Here is a 24,105-nt window from a genome sequence, read left to right as displayed (position 1 = left end):
CTTTAGTCTATATCTTGTTATGAAAAATGTTACACACATTAATATCTTTTCACAAAGTTTATTCCAGTTTTACTATGTTAGATTTTGCCGGTTACATATTTTTTGTACAGTTTGCTAATGTTTGATATGGGTTTATCTTGACAAAACATAGGAGAGACTTTAAATAAAGATTCTATCAAAAAAGCATTTTTGTCGATGGATTTCTTCCTTCTTAGATCAATGTTGAATTAAAGGACCAACATGCTCATTATCAGGTTAATACTTTTATGTTGGGTGTCTATTAAGAGCTGTTTACATGCTTTAATGTTAAAAAGAATACATTATTTTTCTCTATTCACCCTGTCTCAATGCTGTTTTAGTGCCTGTCTCTTTAAGGGTCTTCTCCCAACCATGGCCATGGTTGGGAGAAGACCCTTAAAGAGACAGGCACTAAAACAGCATGACTGAAGGCGGTGGCTGTATAAGGGGGTACTCACACTTCGCCCAGTTTCTTCCGCACCATGCCAAAGCACGGTCGTCCCTCCTCCCCACACCCCTGCTGGACTGCACTCGCATTGCTCCAGCCACAACTGGACCTGAGCATTATAACCTCCTGTACGTCATCATGTCAAAGCACAGTTGCAGCACAATGGAGAACACAGAGAACATGACCAACTTAACTGACTTCTGTGGCTTATTTTGTGTCGTTTGGTCATAGACGGCCCTCTCACAACCCTACCGTGCCAAAGCACACCGCTTCCAACCGTGCCAGGGCCAAGGAAGTGTACCGTGGAAAAACTGTTTGTCAGGTTTGGCGCTCCCCACAGTTTCTTTGTCAGACATGACATGGTAATCTCACTTTCTATAACATTGGACCTGTGAGTGTTTGTAAAAGCAGAGACAAAAAACTCTTGTGTTTTATTTGGTTTTATTGAAATGAAAACGAGGCTTTAGGGAAACCTCAGAAGGTGTCACAGAAGACGTAACTGGATTGTAAAGCAGCAAAGCGTCGGTTTCCCGTGTAAAGGTTGGCCACTGCAGCATCACATAAGCTTCCTGAAAGAATCTGTGGCAGTTTTTTCAAAAATAAATATTATAAGAGGCTTCTAAACCGAAGGTGCATATAACTTACCTATAAAGGTACCTTTTTAAAAAAGAAGCCGGCTTACTGTAAACTAAAGGAAAGAATATTATTAAGGCATCGGTTGTATTGCTTTTATAAGCAGTGTTTGCTTGGCAGTGAGTTCAGATGTTTCAGCACACCAAGACTGTTTTCATTACTTCACTAGTGAACAGGTTCTATTGTCAACATATAAAATCAATGAGAGAAACTGGCGACAGTAGAAGTCGTAGTAGCAAACTATTTAGTGCAAAACCCTGACGGAAGCCTGCGTATTCATTGAAGCTCTATTGGTTGGTTTCAGAACAGGTATAAAGGCGTCACTGTAGCGTGTGAGACATGGTGAATTAAAACATGTCTCCTTTAAAATCACAACAAAAAGTAGAAAAGAAACTGTTTCAGGGCGTTTTGGCAGATAAAAAAGTCTTATGACTGGAGCTCAGTGCTTGCGGCAGAGCAGGAGGGAGGGTCAAAGGTCAGGGCTGATAGTGACGAAGGCAGGGTCAGGTGAGACCTCACAGGGCCAGCTCAGCCATGACGCGCTCCAGGGGGTCGGTGGTCCAGTACTCGTGGTCCCAGCCCAGGAACCAGCCGGTGAAGGTGGGCGGCTCGAAGCTCTGCTTGATCTTGACGATGGGCGTCCTGTGGTCTCTGTTGGCCGGGTCTGTCTCGATGTAACGGACCGCTGAGGGAGATCAGGAAAAGATGGCGTTAGGGGAAGTCATTAGCTTAGCCTAGCATAGCAAGATTGGAAACAGTTACTGTAGCCTGCAGCTGTCCAAAGGTGAAAGAGACGCACCACCACAACCTTCGAAGCTTCCCCATGAACACTATATACTTGTTAAATCTTTACAAACGCTGAATTGTAAAACGATCAAGCTGTGGTTTTATGGGCAGTAATGAACTGATGAGAGCAGGAGCTTCCTGCTGGATGGCTGGTGACCTCACGTCACTGCTCCCGGCCAAGAAATAGTCCCGCGTATAAGAAGAAGTCATTGTTTACACGCTTCAGTTTTTTTCAGTGTGCCTCTAATCAATTCAACAAACTGGAAAAAGTGCTATTTGTGTCTTCCATAATTTAAAGGTATCACTCTTGAAATAACTGAAGCCATCTGGTTTTGTCTTGGATGTTGGAGATGGTGCAACAACCGTCCATCACCCTGCGTTAGGTTAACTTAACAGCAGCCTGCCAGCAGTGTTGTACTGCCCCTCTGTGGCTCAACGTTTTAAGCCTGTTTCACCTCCAGCTCTGGTGGGGTGTTGTCAGAAATGTGCTTTGTTGCACCTGTAACCACGCCCACTGATGATGTCATGTTGAGGTTTTCTTACCAGACGCCATTGCTTCAGTCTTCTCTTCCTCCTGGGCCTCATTCCCGATCCAGACAAACACCTGAAAAATGGGAACATTTGTTTGTAATTGCAGTGACTGTGCTCTGAATCCATGTAGTACGGCTAAAGCATCCAAAGCTCTGGTTTTTCTTTACCTGCTCCCAGGTGTCCAGGATCATGACGTCATCGGTGGCGAGGTCGTCTTGGGTCAGCTCCCCGGGTACCTCCTCGATCTGAGAGGAAGAGAAGCATTTAGTGTTTTCAGAAGCTGTATAATAATGTGCTGATTTAAAGGATAAGTTCACTTAAATTACTGAAAGAAAACGAAAAAAACACACGCCGAAGAAAAACGTGTCACATTTCCAAAAGACTTACGATGAAGTTTCCAGTCTTGTTGGAGCAGGCGAACAGTCTGGGTGGATGGGCGTCCATCTTGTCCTTGAGTCTGGTAGAAGTGCGGTATTCCGTCTTTCCTCCCAGAGCCTCCCAGAACTCATCTGTGAAGAGGACAGACACACTTCAAGTTATCATAGGTCAGCGTGCAGTATCGAGACATCTAGAGGGCTTCAAGCAATAGTTTGACATTTTAGAAAATATGCATATTCCCTTTAATGAAGCTACAACCTCCAGATTAGTTTAGCACAAAGGCCTGAAACCATGGACGTGTTAAGGAGAAACAGGGGGAAACAGCTAGCTTTGTTGACATATGGTAAAAAGAAAAAGCAGGATAGCGAGCAGGAATAATTTCCACAATGACAAGCTATTGATTTTCAGCTGCATTTACAGGTTTTTGGCAATTTAGGAGTAGAAGAAGCTTATTCACACATCCAGCAGACAAAGAGCAGCATTAGCTTTAAGCTAAGTCAGCTTATTGTTTGATATCCAATATTATTTTTCACTCCAGTTTGGTCTCCATCAACTCTATTATCTTGCCCTTTAGCTGCTGAATGTTCGGCTAAATGTTAACTAGCCATTAGCATGCTAACATTTCTTTGCTCTATACAGCTGCCTGCAGTTAGCTCGATGAGAGCGCTGAGACTGTAAAACACAAACTAAATCTCTGTGGATTTGTGGTGATCGATTATTGATATGACAAATATTGATTAGTGTTAAAGACGTACAAAGAATGCTGAATATTGAGTGTCAAAGCTAACTGTCGCTCACATTATTACACATGGAGGGTTTTAAAGGCCCAAACTAAACATATGAATACATAAATAATCCTATAATTGAATGCTTAAATAAATGAACACATATATAATGATCTAATAAAATGATTAGATGAATGAATGAATAAATAATCCCAACATGTTTGTTATCTGCGGTTCACTGTGTGGATGCTGTGTAGTAAAGATGATGAACTATCAGCTCACAGAATCAAAACGCTGAGTTTCTCCCCTGTTGTTTTCAGCCCTCAGCTGAGTCCGGCCCTTAAAAGCAGGGCGTTTATAAAAAATTGACTCTGTTATGTTTTAGCCTGAGGTTTTATATTTGAAATTGCGAGCAGAGAGCTTTGAAAAGCAAATCACAAGATCGCTGATAGCATCTAAAGGGCTGATGCAATCTGCCCTCGTTTGTTTAAATATAGATGAACACAAGCACTTTCTTTAGCTAAAGTACAAAAAGACGAGTATCCAGCTTCACATTAAAAAGCTCTTCTTTTAACAGCTGGACCGCAGTTTGTATCCAACACAGATACGACTGTGCGTATGTTAACTGGTAATGGGTTTCAGTTTGCACAGAAAATGAGAAAATTGTTATTCTGTCTCCATCGCTTCTCCTCACCGCTCTCTCCTCCCTCGGACAGCTCGGAGGCCGACACTCCCAGGATGCCGCACAGCTGCTGAGCTCCCTGCTTCTCCGTGTCACTGGCGCCCACTCCCACCCACTGGAAGGAGCCTCCGGGGGTCACCAGGAGGAAGGCGTCATTGGAGTTCAGCTGGGATGATGCCGCGTCAAGCTGCATGGACGATAACACAGGTTCATATGTGCAGTTCTTTGTCTTTCCAGCTGTTCCAGTTCATATTCACATATTACATTTCTGATTCCTGCTTATTCACTTCATTTCTCCCAATGCTTTTGGGGAAGGTTGTAGATGACGCTGGTTTGTTTTAGCCGCAGACCAGACCGTATTATGTCACATAAGTGCACGGTTGTATGGTAAAACTACAATTAGGTGTTCCACAGTCTGCCAAATGAAATACCACAATGACATTTTGGGTTCCTTTTAGTGCAATGAGTATTTTAATGTGCCAACAAAAAACTAAAAGTCTAGGGTCGCACATGTTAATGGGAAATGATTGACTGGACACTGTGGCATTGATGTACTGTATGCTGACATCTAGACCAAAAACCACAAGGAAGCTAAAATCTAAATCTTAACAAGCTATTTGGTTAATTTCAGTACATAAGTAAGAAGTGTCACAAAAAGTCCAGCAGTGTAGTGAGATTCATTTGGGCAGCCTTCAACCTTATTTTCTCTTGTTTTGTGTTTTTTCATTTTTACAACAAGGAAACCCTGAAAAACAAGTTCAGACAGAGTGAGCCCAATAGTTACAACTGAAACAGGCCACAAACATATGATGGAGCTCTACGGCACAGAGGAATGAGATATACCATGCTTACATACACACACAATACACGGATCATCTCATGCTTGGTGTTGGTCTTTTCATGTGATTTGTAGACGCTAAGAATAATTCAGAATATCACCAGACTTGTCCTTAAAAACCACCTGTTGCAGTGATGAAGCTATAAAGCGCACGTCCTCTTACCTCCACAGCTCTGGTGTGTCCAGCAGAGTTGGAGCGCACCTGGAAGAGTCGAGTCTCTGCAGGAGCCGACTGACCTCCGTCTCTGGACGTTCCTCCCTTGTACACCACCATGGGCTGTCCTCCGAACAGACTCATCAGATGGGCCGGCTCTTTCCCCTGCATCACCCTCACCTGGGAAACAAACAGCAAAGTCAAAACTTGGAAATGACGAGACGGTTGTTACGGTGATGTCCTTTGCAAACACACTCATGCATTTTGACGTGTGAACTATCCCAAAGTGGTGCAACCACATCACACCAGACAGATCCTCTCTCATGTGTCCAGTGAAATCTGCATCATCAGCGAGTGCAAAATGGCTGCTGCAATCCCGACTGCGGACACAAGATGGCAGCAGGGAGCTGAGCCACGTGTTCACAGTCTGTGCCGCAGGGTGTCGAGGTTTGTGCAATAAGCAGTGATGACAGAAGTTGTGTTTGATGAGCGTCTTCAGTCTGCAGCCTTTGTCATAAATATTTATGGCTGTCAGCAAATCAAGCTTATCCAGAGTTTATATGACAGGATGGAGAGAAGACACTGAATCATTACAGTTTACATATCGTTGTCCACAGTCGTACACGTCCAAACTACAAACGTTCCCAGCACTTGTGATGGTGCATCCTCTGCTACAGTACGAGAAACAGTCTGTCCGTCTGCAAGCTTTCTGTTGCTCATCTGTGTTCAAGTTGTGTTCTCTTATTTTACATCTGTTGTGAAATAATCGTCAGGTTCTTTGTTTTTGGTGTCTAAAAGTTTTGCACGAGCGACAAATCAAAGGTCTTCACGACGCCTGGCTTCAGCCTCTAACCCAAACTAGATCCTGTCAGTGAGAGCAAAGGGAATCAAATATTAACCGAATTCACAAAATTCAATGTTTCCATGTCTCCTGCAGTTTTAGCTCATATTTCACATTTGTTGTGACTTGTGGTTGTTGATATAACTTCCTGTTTCTGGCATCTCTGTGTGTTGAACCTCAACACCTTGTTTGCACCTGCCAAAATGTGTCACTACCACACAGTATCAACAAGTTCACGCTTAATGCTATCTAGGATCCATAGTCTGAGCATACTTATTCTTATTTATTCTATTTTAAACAGGCAATAGTTGTTTGCCTCGACATGTCATTATGAAGTAAATGTCGATTGCACAATGTAACGGCTATAGAATAATGAAAATCAGCAGTAAGATTAGTTCACTATTAGCCTCACGTCTCCTGAGAAAATGAAGGCTGACTGGAGATGCAGTCAGGCTGGCAGCCTGGCTCCATCTCTCTCTGCTTTCACGTCTCCAATACAGACTAAATGAGTGAGTCGTCCTGTGTTGTTGGTAACTGATACTCCAGTTGTCTTTGTCACAACAATACCATTTGGAAACACCAGGGGGGAGAAGTTGTCTGTTTCTTCTCAAGCAAAGTTCTTCTGCTGAGACATTTACTGAGATGTTTGGCTTCTTTTGTTAAATGAAAAGTAGGTTTTGTAGAAAAACTTCTTCTCATTCTCATCAGTTTGGTATGTGTGCCTAAACTTCAGGTACTGTATCAGGACTAGTATCAAAAATGACATTTGCAGGACGGCTGGTGTCTATTTTCAGAGCAGGATAACATCTGGAACAAAGAAACAGGACTCGTGCAGATGTTTGAAATACTTGATCGTAAAGTTTAAGTTCACAATTCTTCAAGTGTGGAAAAAGAAAGGGAAAACTCCTCGAGCCCGTCGCTGTAGCATCCATGATTTCAACCTTTAGAGCAGTTTCTCCCCTATTTTATTATTACTTTTTTATTTTCTTCCCTGTCTCTTCACCGGTGCCATTTGCAACTTTGTATAAGACATCTTCTTGACCAGAAGCAGCTATATCAGCGAAAGTGGTGTAAAATAACTCTGTTTAATCAGAACAACGGTTTGTATATCTGCAGAGAGATATTTCCTCGCAGGCAGACGCAGACCAAACAAGCCCTGGTCTTTGCGGTGTGTTCAAGTGCAGCTTTTGTCGCAGCTAGTTCACTGATGTCAGTTTGGTGCGTCAGGGCCTTAAGAGTTTTCCCTCAATAACCTTGTATTATTGTTGTTGTGCGTGATTTACGATCTTAATATGATTTGCTCAGTATGTGCTTTATAAGTTGGTGGCTGGCCCACCACAAGCACAGCCATTCCCCCTTATAAACACTGTATAAATATATATCTAGACATCTATTCTTCTGTGACAAAACAACAAACTACAAGTGTTAATAGTGTGGAAACAACTCTACATTAAGTCTTTAACTATGTCCCCCTCTCTAAAGTGGGGTCTTGCTTATGAGTAATTCATTAGTAGAACCTGTGTGGGTTTTTAAGTTTCACGCTATTAGTACAGTGTATATAAATTATAAGTAGGTATATAAAAGATTACATTCCAAACTAAAACTGACAAATCAAGTGAGTGTCCTACTTGTGAGTATCAGTTTCCCTCTGTCCTCTAACACACACACAGAGTCATGCATGTACATGCAAAACAAAGACACACACGAGTGACGTGCGAGTGCAGCACACAGAAATGCATGAATGAGGACTCGCATGAGTCCAGAGCCAGGACTCACTCTAAACAAGTCTACACACTGATCCTGTTTTATGATCTCCACAGTCATTTCCAAACTCCAGCATCAGCACCCATTGACAAGTGAAGAAACACATCATAATACCCCAGAGTCTGGAAACAGGGCTGTTGTTTATGTGGAGCAGACAGAGTTGGCGACAGAGGAGGAGGAAACCTCCTATAAACATCCACAGCGGAATGTCCTGTTTGTGTTTGGTTTTACTGAAACTCATTAACACATTAATTAAGTCTTAACGGAGCCAAAAAAATTAAGATAAAGGCCCCTTCCAAACCAAGATAGTCACATGTATCTCGAATGTGTGAAAAGAAGAAAACTGTCAGTGGCTCTGGACAAAATCATGCGAGTCATTTTGGGAGGACGAGGAGCAGGGGAGGAAGGGGAGAATACCTGAGTGGTTATAGGAGCACCGACAACCTGAAGACACAGAAAAGTTGGGAAACCAAGGAGGACAGAAGCAGCAGCAGCAGCAGGGGGAGGAGAGGAGACAGAGTGAAAGGATGTAAAGGTCAGGGAGGAGGTGACAGCGCTGAGTGAGCCAGAGGAGGGACGGACTTTAATAACATGAACCATACGATGAATTCAAGCTGATGGAAACAAAACACGTGACAGGATCCATCAGCTTTACCTGCACAGGACCACCGCCCAGCTCCTCATCCAGCTGAGAGCCGAGGATCGCACAGGCCCCGATCTCATCCTGACTGGAGTCCATTCCCTGCCTGGAAGACAGATGTAACACATTATCATTACAGTGACTATAATAAGAGGCCAGGGATGGGATGTAACTAAGTACATACTCAAGTACTGTACTGAAGTACAACTTTGAGGTAGTTTACATGAGTATTTTCGTTTTCTGCTGTTGTATATTTCCACTTTATTACACTTTGGAGGCACATAGATACATGTAAAATGTACTTTTATGTGTTATTAAGTACATTTAATATTAGACACTTTAAGACTTTCACTCCAACCAAATAAATATTTTAACATGATATCTTTACTTATACTCCAATACCACTTTGGGGTGCTTTATACAACACTGTAAGGCTCAAACTGGGGCTCAGTATGTGTTTATGAAACAGCTCCATATTCAGTCAATTAGTTGTGAAACTGGAAAACAGATTTTTATGTTGCACTCCTGGAACTCACTTCAGAGCACTTTTAAATGTTAACGTGTTTCATTGCGTCATGAGCCTCCCAAATCTGATTGTAATTGATTAGATCTGATTTGTAAGCTTGCTAATGTCTTGATTCTATTTGTTTATATTCTCCCTAATTGAGCTGTTTGTTCACTGGCCTGATATTTAAAAACACATGCAAGTTATTCTTAGTAAATACCAAGTGCAAATCGACTACGTGAAAAGACCAGTCCCTTAAAATCATCGATGTTTAAACTCGGAACAAATATTTTAGAGATTGGACGACCACATCTGTATATCATGAGACAATCACATGTTTTGCATCAGGAGCCTGAGTATCAATTATTACAACATGTAAACACTGAGCTGCTTCTGGTGTTGGAATAACTGACCAAAAGTCAAACTTGAGTAAAAGTAAAGACATCATGTTAAAATATGACTTCGGTAAAAGTTCCGTTGCTGACACCTGCAGATCAGTTGAATGTGTGTCGTGTCACCCACATGTTAGTGCTTGTGCATATGCCTCCATGCGCGTGTGCTCAATACAAATGAATTGGGGAACCGCTCTTAAAAGCTTTGCTCCATTGTGCTACTCGTATTCTCACCACATGTAGATGATGTGTCCCCGACGTCCTCCGTGACTGTAGTTGTAAAGGATGATGTAACTGTCTCCACCGTAGAACTGTCCGTATGTGGACGGATCCACTGGCGCCTTGTTGGACCCCTCAATGCGCCAGATCTGTCAAGAAACAAAGAAAGAAAAGAAAAATCTCTGTGAGGTTCAGGGTCTATTATCATCCTAAGTGTTTTATCTCATTTACTGCAAATGTCATCGACATTACAAACGTCCAGTCTCAATCCTCTCACCTGCTTCTCTCCGCTGCCGTCGTCCACCATACCGTGCTGGGCGGCCATGGCGGACGACTCGTGCAGGGTGGCGGCGTCGAAAGGCACCTTCTCGATCTTGGCGATGCTGTTGGCGATGTAGGCCACGCCCAGGCCCTCCGTCTGATCTTTGTCCCGCCAGTTCTTGAAGAACTGTTTGAAGAGCGGCGTCTCGCCCATCTCTGGCAGGATCTGGACCTGAGTGTGTTTGGGGTAACCCATCTTCTTGATGAACTCCTCCGCTGCTTTCATCGCTGCCTTACGCTCGTCCATGTTGGCGTCTTTGCCTGCGAGCAAAGAGAAGACAAGAATGTTGATACCACTCTCAACGTGTAAATATACGGCTACAGCCAGCAGCAGTGAGCTTAGCTTAGCACAAACACTGAAAGCAAGGGGGAAACAGTTAACGTTACCATCCAGCTGGAATCTGACGCAGCACCCTGCACTCACCTTTCCAGACAAAGATCCGTCCGTCGGAGCCGTGGTCAAGGATGAAGCAGTCGCCGGACTCCAGGGCGCTCTGGGCGAACGGGTTCTCCTCTGCCACCAGTGCGATGGTCATGCCACCACTGGCATTGGACACCTGAATGAGAGCGGATGATAAGAGGTATGAGGATTTTTTCTTCTTTTTTACAAATTCTCACTAAAATGCTCAGACTTTTCATAAGAAGATTAGTTTAAATCAATATTCGTGAGTATTTGATGAACTCCAATTGAGCTGCCAATTATGCATGATAGTCCCTTTAAAAATAGAGATTTATAGCAAGAGATAGACAGCATGTGTGTTTGAGTCTCACCTTGTACAATTTGGCCCTCTTCCTGTTTGCAGCGTCAGCCTTGATGTCATCAGAGCCTCCAGGTGGCAGATCTGGTTTAGGACCCAGCACCTGAGGACAGGAGCAGCCATTTTAATACAGGGGTCCCTCTTTAGACATTATGTGTTGTCGTAGTTCACTGATCTCACCTCCAGCATCTTCTCTCTCTCCGTCCCCTCGTCACAGACGTAAACCCGGGCTCTCCCGCTGCGCTCGTTGTCACGGATACCCTTGGCGACCTGAGTGGCCTTCAGCTTCTCAAAGCGGTTGCTCTGGGAGCCGCACCACTGGTAGATCTCCTGCAGAGAGGAGAAGAAGCACAGATGGTTAAGTTGGATGAAACCTCTTCTGATGCTCTCATCGTATCATTTTAAATATCTAACACTGATTAATCTGCTCAGTGTGACTCACGTCTCCCAGGTCCAGGATGAAGCAGTCTCCCTGGTTGAAGCTGTCCCAGCTGACCGGCACCTCCGTTGCCCTGACAGAACGGCGACCTTTGACCTGGAACATCCGCTGCACAACCACCTCATTGGTGACAACGTGCTTGAACCCGGACGCCACGCCCCCTTTCTGGAAAATAACAGTTGCATTTCAAAATAAAATCCTTGCCTTTTCAGAAAAATGGCTCTGATCTCAACAAAATTAAATAAATAACAAAAGAGGAGAGGATGGATATTTGGAATTTTAAACATTTTAAACAAAAAAATGCAGGTTATGTTTTAAAATATGATGAAGTGTGACCTTTAAAATACAGAAAGAGGCAAACATCACACACGTCATGTAACATTGCATACGCACGATCAGATGCTCCAAAACAAAAGCAGAAATCCTCAGAAAACATGCACCTTCTTCTCTGTAGATTCATCTGTTGCAGCTACATACATGACATCTTACCATGTATTTGATTCCAGACTTGAAGTAGCCAAGAAAGGTTTTGGACTCGTGTCCCTGGACCTCGCGGTACTGGATGGGTTTCCCCCCGAGGAAGTCGTCCATTTGGACAGTAAAGATGGCCGCCGAGCCGCTCTCATCCTGGGTGCATGAATCACCTGCAGCAGAGGAACCACAGACGTGCTTCATGTTAGTACTGCTGCTTATTTTATGTCAGCAGTTATTCTGTACATCTACCCACACAGCCACATTCTGTGTTTGACCAATTCCCACAGCGAGGACTCAGTGAGTCAGGGGATCAATATGCTGGAGCAACAGGGGGTCAGAACACATTAGACACATTAATACATGCAACATTATTCTATTTTTGGTCATAGAAATTGGTTCAGCAGCATGAGGGAGGGTTACATCAGATCCTGCTTATTGGAAAATGCTGTTTCCATGATCAATTTGGCTGACTAAAAGCACATGAAATCAATAAAAAAAAGACAAAACGCCGCTTCTTGATTTCCTGTTTGCTTTAAGCTAAAAATGACCCAGTTGGGCAACACGTCTTCTGTCAATACACAGGACTGATCTTCATGTTTTGGCTGATCCACATACCAAATCAACCCCTTATGAAACTGATATAAATTTGGATTTGGATGTTAATTTGACATTGCTGTGCAGTGAAAGCTGATTACATGGTTGCAAGATTAAAGCTCCCATATTATGTTCGATTTCAGGTTCATTCTTTTATTCTGGGTGAAAATGTTCACATGCTTTAATGTTGAAAAGTTGCTGTTTTATTTTGTTAGTCTATTTTTCTCATACCGTCCATTGCTGCAGCACCTCTATTCACCCTCTGTGTGAACGTTACATTTAGTGCCCGTCTCTTTAAATCAACATTATGTCACTTTTTACCTTATAATAACAGCTTCAAAATCATGTTGATGGTACAGTGTCTTGTAATAGGGTGAATGGTGTCTCTGTTCTACATAATGTTGCTTTAATCCACCAACAACATTAGATTTATGTTCGCTGAGTGCTGATCTAAACAAAACCCTTGTGCTGAAACCAAAAACATCATGTGTACCTTAAGAGATTTTAGATCATCGAAAGAATGTCAGCTATGAAACTCGACTGTATGAGCTGATAACAGTCACCGACACATCTGTGCCACACTGCTGAAAAGGAAATAAGGTACGTCACACTCTTAGAGGCTGATCTGAGAAGGCAGGATGAGACGCGGCAGAGACATGAAACACAGCAACAGCGGTGGAGTAAACACTGCAACACAGTGTCATGAGACATTACTTTCCACAAGCACAAATTCAGCCTGTCATCTGCCCTGCAGGTCAAACAGGTCGTAGCTGCCCCGGAAAACTGAGATCAGCTCTTGGCTACATATCCATGGAAACAAGAAAAATACACACACACACACACACAAAAAAAAAAAACAGATCTGGAAATATGTGTCTCTTGTTGCTTTAAACTCATTTTTAATACGCTGAAGTAGAATCCATTTGTAATAACACATCATACTGTAGCACTCACCCAGCCAGAAGTGGAGGTCGTACTGCAGGTTCCCGGAGCGCTGCTTGATGGTGTTCATGACGAGGTAGGCGTCTCCGGAGTAAAATCCCCCATACAGGGCCTCGGGAACGGGCACCAGGTCAAAGTTCTCCACCCTCCACACCTGGAGGCCCGGCTTCTGTCCGGCCTGCTCAAACTGTGGGTGGTGAGCTGCCATCCTGCCTGCAGCAAAATCACACAGCTGAGATTCAGTACTTTTCTACTCTACAGCCCAAAACAAACAGGCGCGTTCACGCGACAACAAGCTCTGACTCAGTGGTCAAACACTGAAGAGATTAGAGTCGTTACGCTGTGTAATAACCTTTTAAAAGTGAGACTGGGACTCCCTATTTGTGAGGCGTTTGCTCAGGAAAAGATAAAGCCACTCCCCTTGAGGCTGAGCTGTTGCTCATGGATACAAAGATAAAGTTTAGGTTTACAGTTAGATATTAATGCACGGCAGGGTGAGTCACTGGTGCTCTGTGCTCAGGGCTTTTCCTTCAGTGGACGGGAAGAGGAAGTCCTGCCACTTCTGACTCAAGTTGTCATAACTAAACTGGCAAAAGAAACACGGTCTATAATTACATACAGGAAAGGACTGGTGCATCACTGATCCTGTTCCCTAACTGTCATTACTTTATGCACACAGCAACAGGGCATGGACACGGGATCTTCTATCGCAGTTGGCCTGTATCAATCAATCAATCAATCAATCTTTATTTGTATAGCGCCAATTCACACAAGTCATCTCATGGCACTTTCCAAATTGAGCAGGTCTAAACCATACTCCTTGATTGATTTATTTTACAGTGCCCCCAACATTTCCCCCATGAGCAAGCACTTGGCAACAGTGGCGGCCATCTGCCTCGACCAGTTGGGTTGAGAGGGAGAGAGAGAGGTTTATCACAAGTTTAATGTGGTAACTTTTGACTCAAAGTAAAAGTAAAGTAAAAATATTTAGAGTAAAATAACCACATGGGAACGTCTGTACACTTGAGACCTGTAAAGACATCTAGCATTCACCTAAACTCTGCAGAATACTGAACAATAAATAACATGATTAAAACACTAGAACTGTGGTGGAAAATGTTGCCACATCTGTCAGGTCTGAATACTGACCATTTAGAGCAGTATTCATACCTGAAAGACAGAAGCCTCTCGACTTCTCAACTCCATCACACTGATGTCCAATTATTGCCATAAAAGTCATGGTCGTTGCCGGGCTCAGCCTAGTGCAACCAAGGGGAATTAGAAAGTATGCCAGTAATTTGGAGTTAGGGCATTTCCAGAACGGCACGTGACTTCTGAGAACAAATCATTAATATAAATAGATGGGTCAAAATTGGTCAAGCTCCAAAAACATTGGATCCTGAGGTTGTCAGAGATATTGATACTCTGATACTTTTTTGATCTCGTGACTTTGAAACAATACAATATCCACATTGGTGCCTCTCTCCGCTCCGCCATCAGAGAGCAACAGTAGCTAACATTAGCTTAGAAAGGGAGTCCGCTAACATCAACTAAGGACCGGCTTCCAGCACAACACAGAAGTTCCACAGAGCCCCTTTAATTAATAAAAACTACAAAACTGTCCTATTATGTGTGCCTATGACTTTATTTCTTTTTGCCGTGGTATCGAAAGTATCGAGTATCATTTCAGATTTAGTTCAAGTTTCTGGTTTCATGTCAACCTATCTTAATTCTGCACTTCTAATAGTGCAACTTGATAGCATTTGTTCGATCAGTGTGTCACACAGCCTTTCTATGAAGAGTCTGTCGTCCAAGTTCAAGCCAATATGCTGCTTGTCATGATTCATTTTCTCAGACTTCTCAACAGCAAGAGCCACAGAAGACATTATACAACTGTTTTATGGGCTCTTACAAATTTACATTGGAGTAAATTTAGCGGAGTGCCCCTTTAAAGTGGTAGAAACCTGGCAAAATAGCCATATAGCAAACCTCCACCACTTTACAAATCTCTATCAGTTGTTCAGAACATGAAATCCTATTGCCCCGATGGCACATCAGCAGTCAGTCATTGGTCCAATCACAAGCAAATTCACCAACACTCACACCCATACATTCATGCACACACATGCCACACACTTGTGTCGTATCTGAGAGTATAAAAGACAACTGGCGCCATATGAAGAGTTTGAAGTAGGTGTCTGTGCTGCATTGGATTACAGCCCGCCGGCCCCTCAGCAGCATGTGTGGATGTTTGAGATTTGTAAGATGGGAGTCGAGCATCCTGTTACAATCTTTGTTATGGCTGTCTGAACACTGTTTGTACAGGAGTTTATGACATCCATTGAGGAACTTCGTTTGGTCTGGGCACATTTCAGACGGTATAGGGTTAAAAGAAAAAAATGGAAAAAGGAACTCAGAAATTTGTGAAATGTCGAGTTACCCAAACACACAGTATGGAGCAATCATTTTAAACAATAATGCAAAAAGTGAACAGATGTTTCTTCTGAGAAGTTGCTGCAGACTCTGACCCACACCAAGTATTAATGCTCCCACACCGAACCCAGAAACTGCAGAGAGAGTGAAAACATATTCTCTGAAGTGATGCAGTGTTCCCAAATTAGAGCCTAACCCTCTGAAAAGGGCTTCTGTGACCTGTCACGGTGCATTTCCTCTGTATTTACCTATTTAAGTAAATGATGGTGTGATTATAAGACAATCAAACCATCAGTGTTCCTAACTGTGAAGAGCTATTGATAAAGGTCAGGTTCAGGAATTAAGAAAAACATTCAAAACTGGAGGTCATGTAGTTCAAAATGGACACAGAGTCCAGTTTTCCACAGGAATGCTGTTTGGACCTGCTGCCTCTCAATTTGCATGACTAACTGTCCACACTGAAGCAAGAATGGCCCATTCTTCTATCGGCCGTCTGCCCACAAACATGGCAGGAATCTGCTCCTGACCCTGAAAGAGGGAAGTGGCCCAGAATTCACGTAACCGGGCCAAAAAATGTGGGGTTCCTTTTTTTCCCCCATTTCTCCCCTCGCCTCTCATCCAACAGCCCGACTCACTGCTCAGTGGAATGTTTCAGCATGGAAAAGTAAGTGGATAGTTTTGGCAATGACCATCACATGTGGGTGGATGGCAGATGTCTCCAAGATTAGTTTTCTGAATAGAGACTATCAAGACTTAACACCTTTTATACTTCCTTCGGACTTCACAGGAAAACTGACCCAGTCACAACAGTGAAATGAAGCCAAAACGACCGGGAAGCCTGGAGTCAAACCAGGTCAAGCACCGTCTGAGCTTCCATGACACTGCAGTGCATGTGTAAAAAGTTTGGCTGGACAATGAGAAACTGGGGCTGCTGCACAATGTGGAAAGCTGAATTTTCCTACAGTGGCTCTGAAGTAGCCTGGTGGAGTTTCCAGTCTGGAGAAGCTCAAACGCCATAAAAGTCAGACAGCAAATCTGCAGCGTCTGTGGTCACAAAGGGAGATTTGTCTAAACCCCAGGAGAGTACTAGCAATGTTTAATTTGTAATTTGTCGAGCCTGAAAAACAAAGATTCTGATAGATTAATAGTAGTTTCAACGGAAAAAAGAGTTACACTGACAAATTGATTTAAAGGGTTTCTCAAAAGGAAACATTGAACACTCGTGTTTTGGGGCATGGAAACGATCAAACGTGGAAGCCCTGAATACTGGAACATAGAGTTATTAAGTGTTGACGGAAAGAGGGTGTCATATGCTGCAGAGGTTTTTATTTATTAACAACAGTGACTAAGAAACAGTTTTAGATGTGGATCATCTGGCTTTTATGCTGATCCGGCGCTGATACTGATCCAGCGTATCTGGGTAAATCTCAGCCCCTCTGTTTTTGTAAGAGCCCATTTATTAAAGAGCAATCAGCGAGAGTTCCTGTTTGATCTCTGTTCCGCTCGGTAATTGGACAAAGTTGACTGGAAAGGTTAGATAAGATGGCTCAGCACTTTAGGATACCAAAATCTGTGTGTTTAAAGATATAATATTTAAATTCTGCATTAAAATGTTTAACGACGAGACCTTTGTCCTATATTTTGTTGAGTGTGTTTGACTTCAGGTCAACTCTCACTCAACTCAGCACTCACCAGAGACTCCTGTTCTCTCTTTTCTTTTTCCCCTCTCCTCTCTGTAATGTAACGTTCTTGATACCACTGTCATGTCTATGTGTTAGGTACTAGGGGTCGACTGGTATGGCTTTTACAGGGGCGATACTGATACTGTTTAACAGAAATCAAGAAGACTGAAAACCGATATTCATTTGCAGTAAAATGAAATTCTACATGTCAAGATTTCAACCAACCAGTGATGAAATAAACCAAAGTACAATGTACTCAAGTACTGTTCTTAAGTACAGTTTTTAGGTACTTTAATTGATTACCAGTTTCTGACACTTTGTACTTCTTCTCCATTACATGTATTTGATACATTTAGTTACTAGTTACAGTGCAGATTTAGATTATTCTGTGTTTACAGGCTATTAATTGTGATGTGTTAGCAATCAGATAGTGTTGTGGGCGGGACATTGTGTGAGAGGATGATGCATCAGATGGTCTGAAAATGCTGAATATCGGCCAGAATTGATAATCAGTCCAATCCCATTAGGTACAGAGTTGAACTTTTGAAAACCAGAACCTGTAAAGCTTGCTGATCCCTACGCTGTATCTTGTTTGTTTGATCCATACTGGAGCAATAAGGCAAGAATGGCAATTTTTCAAGGCTTCCCTGGAAAATAACACGCTGTAGGTTGCCTATTTCTTGCCAAACAATAGCAGGAGGCTCAAAAAGAGTCTTGCTGTCACAGTCAAATTGCCAGTGTGCCAGTAGTCATCAAACAGTGACAACACCAAACTCCCTCTAAAACCACAGATGGTCATTTTGAGACGCTGGTAGGCGTAAATTTAATCTTTGGACAGAGCCTGGCTAGCCGTTTCCCCTCTACTTCCAGTCTTTACGCTCAGCTAGGCTAATCACCTCCCATCGCCAGCTCCGTGGTCTGCACACAAACATGATGGTGGTTTCTATCTCCTCATTTCATGCTTGAAAATAAATCAAACGGGCGAGTAGGCGAGCCAAGTTATTTCTATGACAATAGAAGATACGACATAAGTGACCCCAGTTAGCGTCCCATAACCATATTTGGTGACAGATCCTCCTCACTGAGTAGAACACAAAAGGCTATCTGAGATGCATCTAAATGAGGTAGCTACCACATCCTCCTGACAGATACTTCCTCCTAAACACGGCTGGGGCGAAATAATACAATAACTTTATGTTCCAAAAGCAACTGGTAATAAATCAGTAACTTCCCATTGCCATTCATTTACTTAAACTGGCACACCCAGCAATATGAAAACAGCCTGAGCTCAGGGCTCCTCATTAACACAGAGACAGACGCACAGCAGAGACATTAACTTTCAGGTCTCTGACTGTAACACAGGGCTAAAACTGCGGTCATGTAAAGAGAAACAGGGAAACTTGTCACTTCAGTTTTCACTTGAAGTAAAGTTTTGCATCAGTGCTTCTATGTAGTGTAAGTTTCAGGACATGAATAATCCCCATGATAAAGGCTCAAAAACACACTGCATGTGTTGCTCCTTGCCTGAAAATAGAGCTGCTTCTCTTATGGAAAAGATCCTGAAAAGCTAACTTGTTCAAGAGGACTTTTCATCCGGCAGCAGACGAATACCTTCACTCTGAAACACTTCGCCCATTGAAAATATCACTTCTGTGCGACTTCGCATTGTGAAGATCTTTGTTACGGTGGCACTAAATAAACATGGCTGCTGCCTTTGACTGTGATCTTCTCCTCAGATGGAGAGAACCGTTCCGTCTGTCTCGGCACATCAAAGCCGTTTTATCCCACAGTTAGGCAAGACGCTCGTACAGTCTGTGACTTAATAAAGCAAACATCAGAGGGGATACACGGCATCAGGATCACCTCGCGCTTTGAAAAAAATCAAAGCCGGTATTATAAAAACATAATAACTACTCTGATAAAAGGTAGATGAGAACAAATCTAACGAGGAATGAGAGAGTAGGTAGTCGACGCCGCAGCGAGTTTGGAGTTTTTGGAAGACTTTTCGAGCAAAGTTTCGCTGAATGAAACATTAACTGTTAATGTAAATACAGCAGCTCCAAGGTGGATAAAGTGACTCAAGGAGGGGCAGCGTGTTACTCAGCACACACACAAGCTTAAATAGAAACACATCACGTGACTGCTGGGTAGTGCTTCTTCACAGGCGTGCTGGGAAAAGCAGATGGTGTCTGTCTGCAGGCCACCCGAACACCTCTGCCTGAGCTGAAGGTATTTGTCGGGGCCTCTACCCCCTCACTGCAGGCTCTCTGTCCCCACAACACCTCCACACAAACATGGAGTGAGTCTGTCATTCCAGCCTCAGTTATCCGATCCCCTCCCCCATTTTTTACCAGCCTCTCTTTTGTTTGTGCCAGCCCCTCGCTCGAGGCCTGCGTGAAAACCTGATCCGCGGTGCAGAAAGAAACATTGGATTCATATGATGGGAAACTTTAAAGCCCCTTGTGATTTGTCTGCTGGTGTCCCTCTTCAAAAACAAGCGCATAATGGTTTAATCTGTGAAATCTGAAATTATGGCCTTCTGTTCCAAAAAAGAGATTCCTCCTACAGGAAGGGGGGCTCTGAATGACTCATTTTCTCCACGCATGCCGCTCCTGAGTCTCTCGAGGACTGTGCAGCTGCCCTCTCCAGCTCGCTCAGGACAGATAACACCCTGCACGGACTGCTACTCTGCTTCACTTTTATCTGTGTACACGGTGTAAGACGAAGACAATCAAAATGACCGTTTATGACTTTGTAAATAACCGCCCTGATATATGGATGGTTATTAAAAGATATGAGAGGGCTGTTTCAGGAGCAATCTACCTTTAGCCTGCGTCTTTTCCCAGTTCTGTTGCCTAATTAATCATACGAAGCGTACGAACACGTATTTCTGCAATCTTGTTAATAGTTAAGTAAGCATTTGACATGTGATCTGACTTTATTACCTGCAGATAACGCCCTAAATGTAGAGCAGCTAGAGGAAATGATGTGTGTTTTGACTGAGGGGTGTGGCTTTTTCCCCTATTACTTGAAAAACATCGACCATATTCAAATTAATGGGAAATCCCCAAACTTCCTAATACACAGCGACATTATACATTTCTACAACTTCTGGTCTCGGCTGCTAACTTCCTCTCTTTAAAAGGGTGTTTTGTCTGAGATTTTAAAAGTAGCTCTGCTCGTTTAGAAGCTATTAAGACTTAAACGAAGGGTAAGTTTGAGGTCTTTTGAGTGCCCCACCCAACCACGACCCATTCAGCTATCTGAAGAAATGACTCATATGAGTGTTTTTATGATTTGCCACCACGACAGTTAATGTCTGGTTAAGTATCAGCGACTAGATCTACTCAAAGACGATTGCATTGCAAAGGAACCAACATTGCACATTTCTTTGTAAGCACTGATTTAATGAGTGCCAACCCACTGAGCAGAAACATATCCAAAAGACGTCAATTCAACGCTTTGACAACGTTGTAATTGCGTCCAATGGAGAGCAAGAACAAATGTTTTTGTGACGTCTTTTATAGAAGTCTTTGTAATCTTAGACGTTTTTTCGACTTCAGTTACAGACGTCTAAAGAACTTCTTGTGGTTCAACATTAAAGTTTTTATGACAGCCAAATTTTACTTCATGCAGCAAAAGCTACAGGGTGTATTCAAACCCCGAGCATGAGGCATGAGCTTTACCTGGGGAGCTATTTATCAGTTTTATTCAACACCATTTTTTGGTCATTCAGCCTTCATCAGGTAGATTAATGTTCCAACGTTGGCTCAACGTCATCAAAGATGTCGAGTTGATGTGTTTTGGTTGTTTTTGCTCAGTGGGGAAAGACATTTTGACATTTTTGTTTAACATTTGGCTACATTTTGTTGAAAGGTAAAAGGTCTTCAGATGTCTGAGTTAGCTAGAGTTTCATATGCTATATTTCTATACAGAGTCCGCCCCAACACTTTCTGTGGCATTACAGTAATGTCAGGCTTTGGCTCGAGGACATGGAGGACAGTCATTACATGACTGCATGACCGCAAGAGAATGCTCGTCAGGAGAAGCAAACAATGTTCACAATTGAATTAAAGACTCATGCTGTCATTTTTCATGTGAGGACAGTCTCTTAAAGTTGGTTTTTATGGCTCCAGCAGCTGACTTACATTACAGCGACCAGGAGCCTGAACTTGAGGCTTCTTAATGTCCCCTTTGAAAACTTTTGGTGACATCACAGACAACGCACCAGAAATGTGACTTTCCAGTAAAATAAGACCAATGTCTCCTGTCTTTTCTAACCTGGTTTCCAAATACGGGGAACATGTCGGCATATGAACGTCCACTGCCCTGCGCTCGTGCACACATGCGGACAGAGAGCCTTGCACACAGTTGTTGGAGGCTTATGTCTGAATCTGAGGTGGAGTTTAGTACAGTCGGTGGGTTCAGGCATCCTGTAATCTCTGCCCATCTAACAGCTGAATGCGGATCTGACACAGCGCTTTCTGATTGGCCAACAAGGGTCCGTCTTTATCCCTTCCTCACACACTGTCTGACACACTCTCCTCACGTCTGCTGTAACAATCCACCCCACACAGGATACTGTAACCAACTTCCTCAGTAAACAGCCTCACTATTTGGTTGTGTGTTCCTATGGCAACCACAGATGTTTCTAAATAGAGATGAGCAGCTGCTGCTGAGGAGAATAAGTTTAGAAATGAGACGCTCATTCAAAATGACTCCACTTTCTCTCCTGTAAGGCAACATAACGCAGCATGTTAATGGTCGCTTTGGGTTTGGCATCACATCATACCAGCCTGAACTCACTTTAAAGACTTAAGAAAGTATGTGACTGAGAGTCTGTGGCCAGTTTAAGTGCAACCACAGTATTTTGAGTCATCATCCAGGGTTTCCACTGCCTGTCCTTATATGGCAGCAGCCATAAAAGCAGGGTTTACACTTCTTACAATGAGCTAGAAAGTAAACTACATCTGCATTAAAGAAAGAAGCCAAGTCTGCCTCTCTGTCTTTCTTCCCAGCATATCACGCCTTTGTCCCAGCCTGCAGCCTGTAAGTAACGGTTCACTCCTCTGCAGCTCTAATTAACAGATCAGATGAGCAATCTGTGCCCCAAGACTACTGTGTCAGTGAAGAAACGGGGTTTAAACGTACCTGAAGGTGAAGCTTGTGATCGGGGACGGACGCCTGAGGACTGCTGAGGACTTGACTTGAGCCGCGGTGAGCGCTTCTGGCTGCAGCGGGAGCAGAGAGGCGTCGAGTCGGCGGGGCGGTGCAGCTCAGAGCCGCTGTTTATGCTGCTGGACCGGGACACTCCCCGTTACGACACTCCCAGTCCCGGGGCCTCCTGCTGCACCGCCCGCACAGGGGCGGCTGACACGGGGGCGCGCACACGCACACGGATGTCTAACCCACTATCTATCTATCTATCTATCTATCTATCTATAAGGTTTTTTTTGCTGAATTCATGTGTTATGATTGTGTCATAAAGGTCTCATGTTCCTCTGATTTATTAGATATAAACTATAGGAACATATAGGTTTATACACACACATATATATATAGGGATATATAAAATTAATGTCGCAAAAGCTACAGATTTCAGCATCTCAGTGAATAATTAAACACTAAGGTGTTTTTCTCTTGCAGGGGTTGTGACTTTAAGACCAGGACCAGGAGTGACTCCACACTTCCGGCCTCCAGCAGAAGGTGCGTCTTGAACAACACTGCCCCTGCCTGGTGCTGCTGTGCCACCGTGCTGACGAGGCAAACCTGCACCGTGCTGTGATGGATGCCATGTGAGTCGGACTCAGTGTTGACCATAGATACAGTAGAGATCTTTTACTTAATATGGTGAATGTGACTTAATTCTCATGCAAGTGTCAAGTTATGTTTGGGGGGAGGGGGTTAGTCAAGTGGAGCTGAGTCCTTATTTAAGGTAAGTCAAGTGTTAAGTTCCTCCCCAACCACCTGCAGTATCTGATTTTTGTAAGAGGAAAGACACTGGTTAATATCTGCAAACAAGAAGAAAATAACTGTATTAAAGCCTATGTATTTCTACATTTCTCCTCAATCAAAAACAATTAATGAAATATAAAATATGATATATAAAAAATATTCCATTCCTATCAACTTTGCTTTTGGACAGTGAAATACTGACAGACTAAACTAAACTAAACTAAAAACAGAAAATGAACACGGACAAGTCATTCGAGTTATCATGTCTCAAATCACTTATGTCCAGTTTGAGTCTGAAGTCATTTTTCTTACTGGTCCAGTTACAAATCACATCACATCAGGGGTTCACGTCTCTGATAATCAAGAGGCCGTTATTGTAAATGCTCACTGTATAAAACTGCATGTATAGAGAATAAACATAATCCATCCACCCCATGTACACACATTTATCCAGTGTTTATTTCTTGCTCTACTTGTATTGCTTCACAACACACAGAGCAGTTGACTCGTGATGTAAACTTGTAATGTACTGGTCACTGGTGATTTTAATATACTGCATACACGCCTACTTTCTCTGCACATGCTATATTGTACAGCACAGTCCTGTACTTCCTTTAACTCATGACTTTAGTTCTAGTTGTCCTAGTTGCATGCCTGCCTTTTTTTACGAAGAAGTGATTACTGCACACTGTTTTTGTAATTCATCAGTTACATCATAATAATTACATCATCCTAATGTGTCAAAATATTATGTAAGCACCTGCATGAGACATCAGATGTGCAATTTCATAATCTGCCCCCCTCTCTGTTAACACTATCTAATAATAATGAGTCTGAACAGGTGGTGCTTTCACAAATATTATACTGAGATGCTGAACACATCCAGGGTTGCATCTTGGATTGATGTTTCTATGCACTGGAAAAGCATTTATGTTGATTGTGCATTGAATCTG

At 43.0% G+C, this 24,105-nt stretch overlaps 1 protein-coding gene across 2 annotated transcripts; it reads right to left on the bottom strand.

Annotated features, from left to right (window-relative positions):
* Positions 1 to 890: 890 nt before the first annotated feature.
* Positions 891 to 22,535, bottom strand: gsna (gelsolin a). 2 transcript variants are annotated; one of them, XM_084339665.1, is made up of 17 exons: positions 22,349 to 22,535; positions 13,095 to 13,295; positions 11,562 to 11,716; positions 11,076 to 11,237; positions 10,814 to 10,963; positions 10,647 to 10,736; positions 10,300 to 10,432; positions 9,832 to 10,136; positions 9,570 to 9,703; positions 8,454 to 8,544; positions 8,216 to 8,242; positions 5,203 to 5,373; positions 4,214 to 4,388; positions 2,804 to 2,925; positions 2,584 to 2,661; positions 2,429 to 2,489; positions 891 to 1,784 (listed from the first exon to the last, which is right to left on the bottom strand). In XM_084339665.1, the coding sequence occupies exons 2-17, from the start codon at positions 13,288 to 13,290 to the stop codon at positions 1,615 to 1,617; spliced, it is 2,220 nt and encodes a 739-aa protein (XP_084195791.1). In that variant the 5' UTR covers positions 13,291 to 13,295; positions 22,349 to 22,535; the 3' UTR covers positions 891 to 1,614. The 2 variants fall into 2 exon arrangements, with proteins under 2 accessions (XP_084195791.1, XP_084195792.1); XM_084339666.1 differs by lacking the exon at positions 8,216 to 8,242 and having other exon boundaries at positions 22,349 to 22,534.
* Between the last annotated feature and the right edge of the window lie 1,570 nt (positions 22,536 to 24,105).

The sequence above is a fragment of the Pagrus pagrus genome (assembly GCF_965226575.1).
Source record: "Pagrus pagrus genome assembly, chromosome: 19".
Taxonomy (NCBI): domain Eukaryota; kingdom Metazoa; phylum Chordata; class Actinopteri; order Spariformes; family Sparidae; genus Pagrus; species Pagrus pagrus.
Note: the sequence above shows the minus strand (reverse complement) of the source record. Positions and strands in the feature narration are given on the sequence as shown.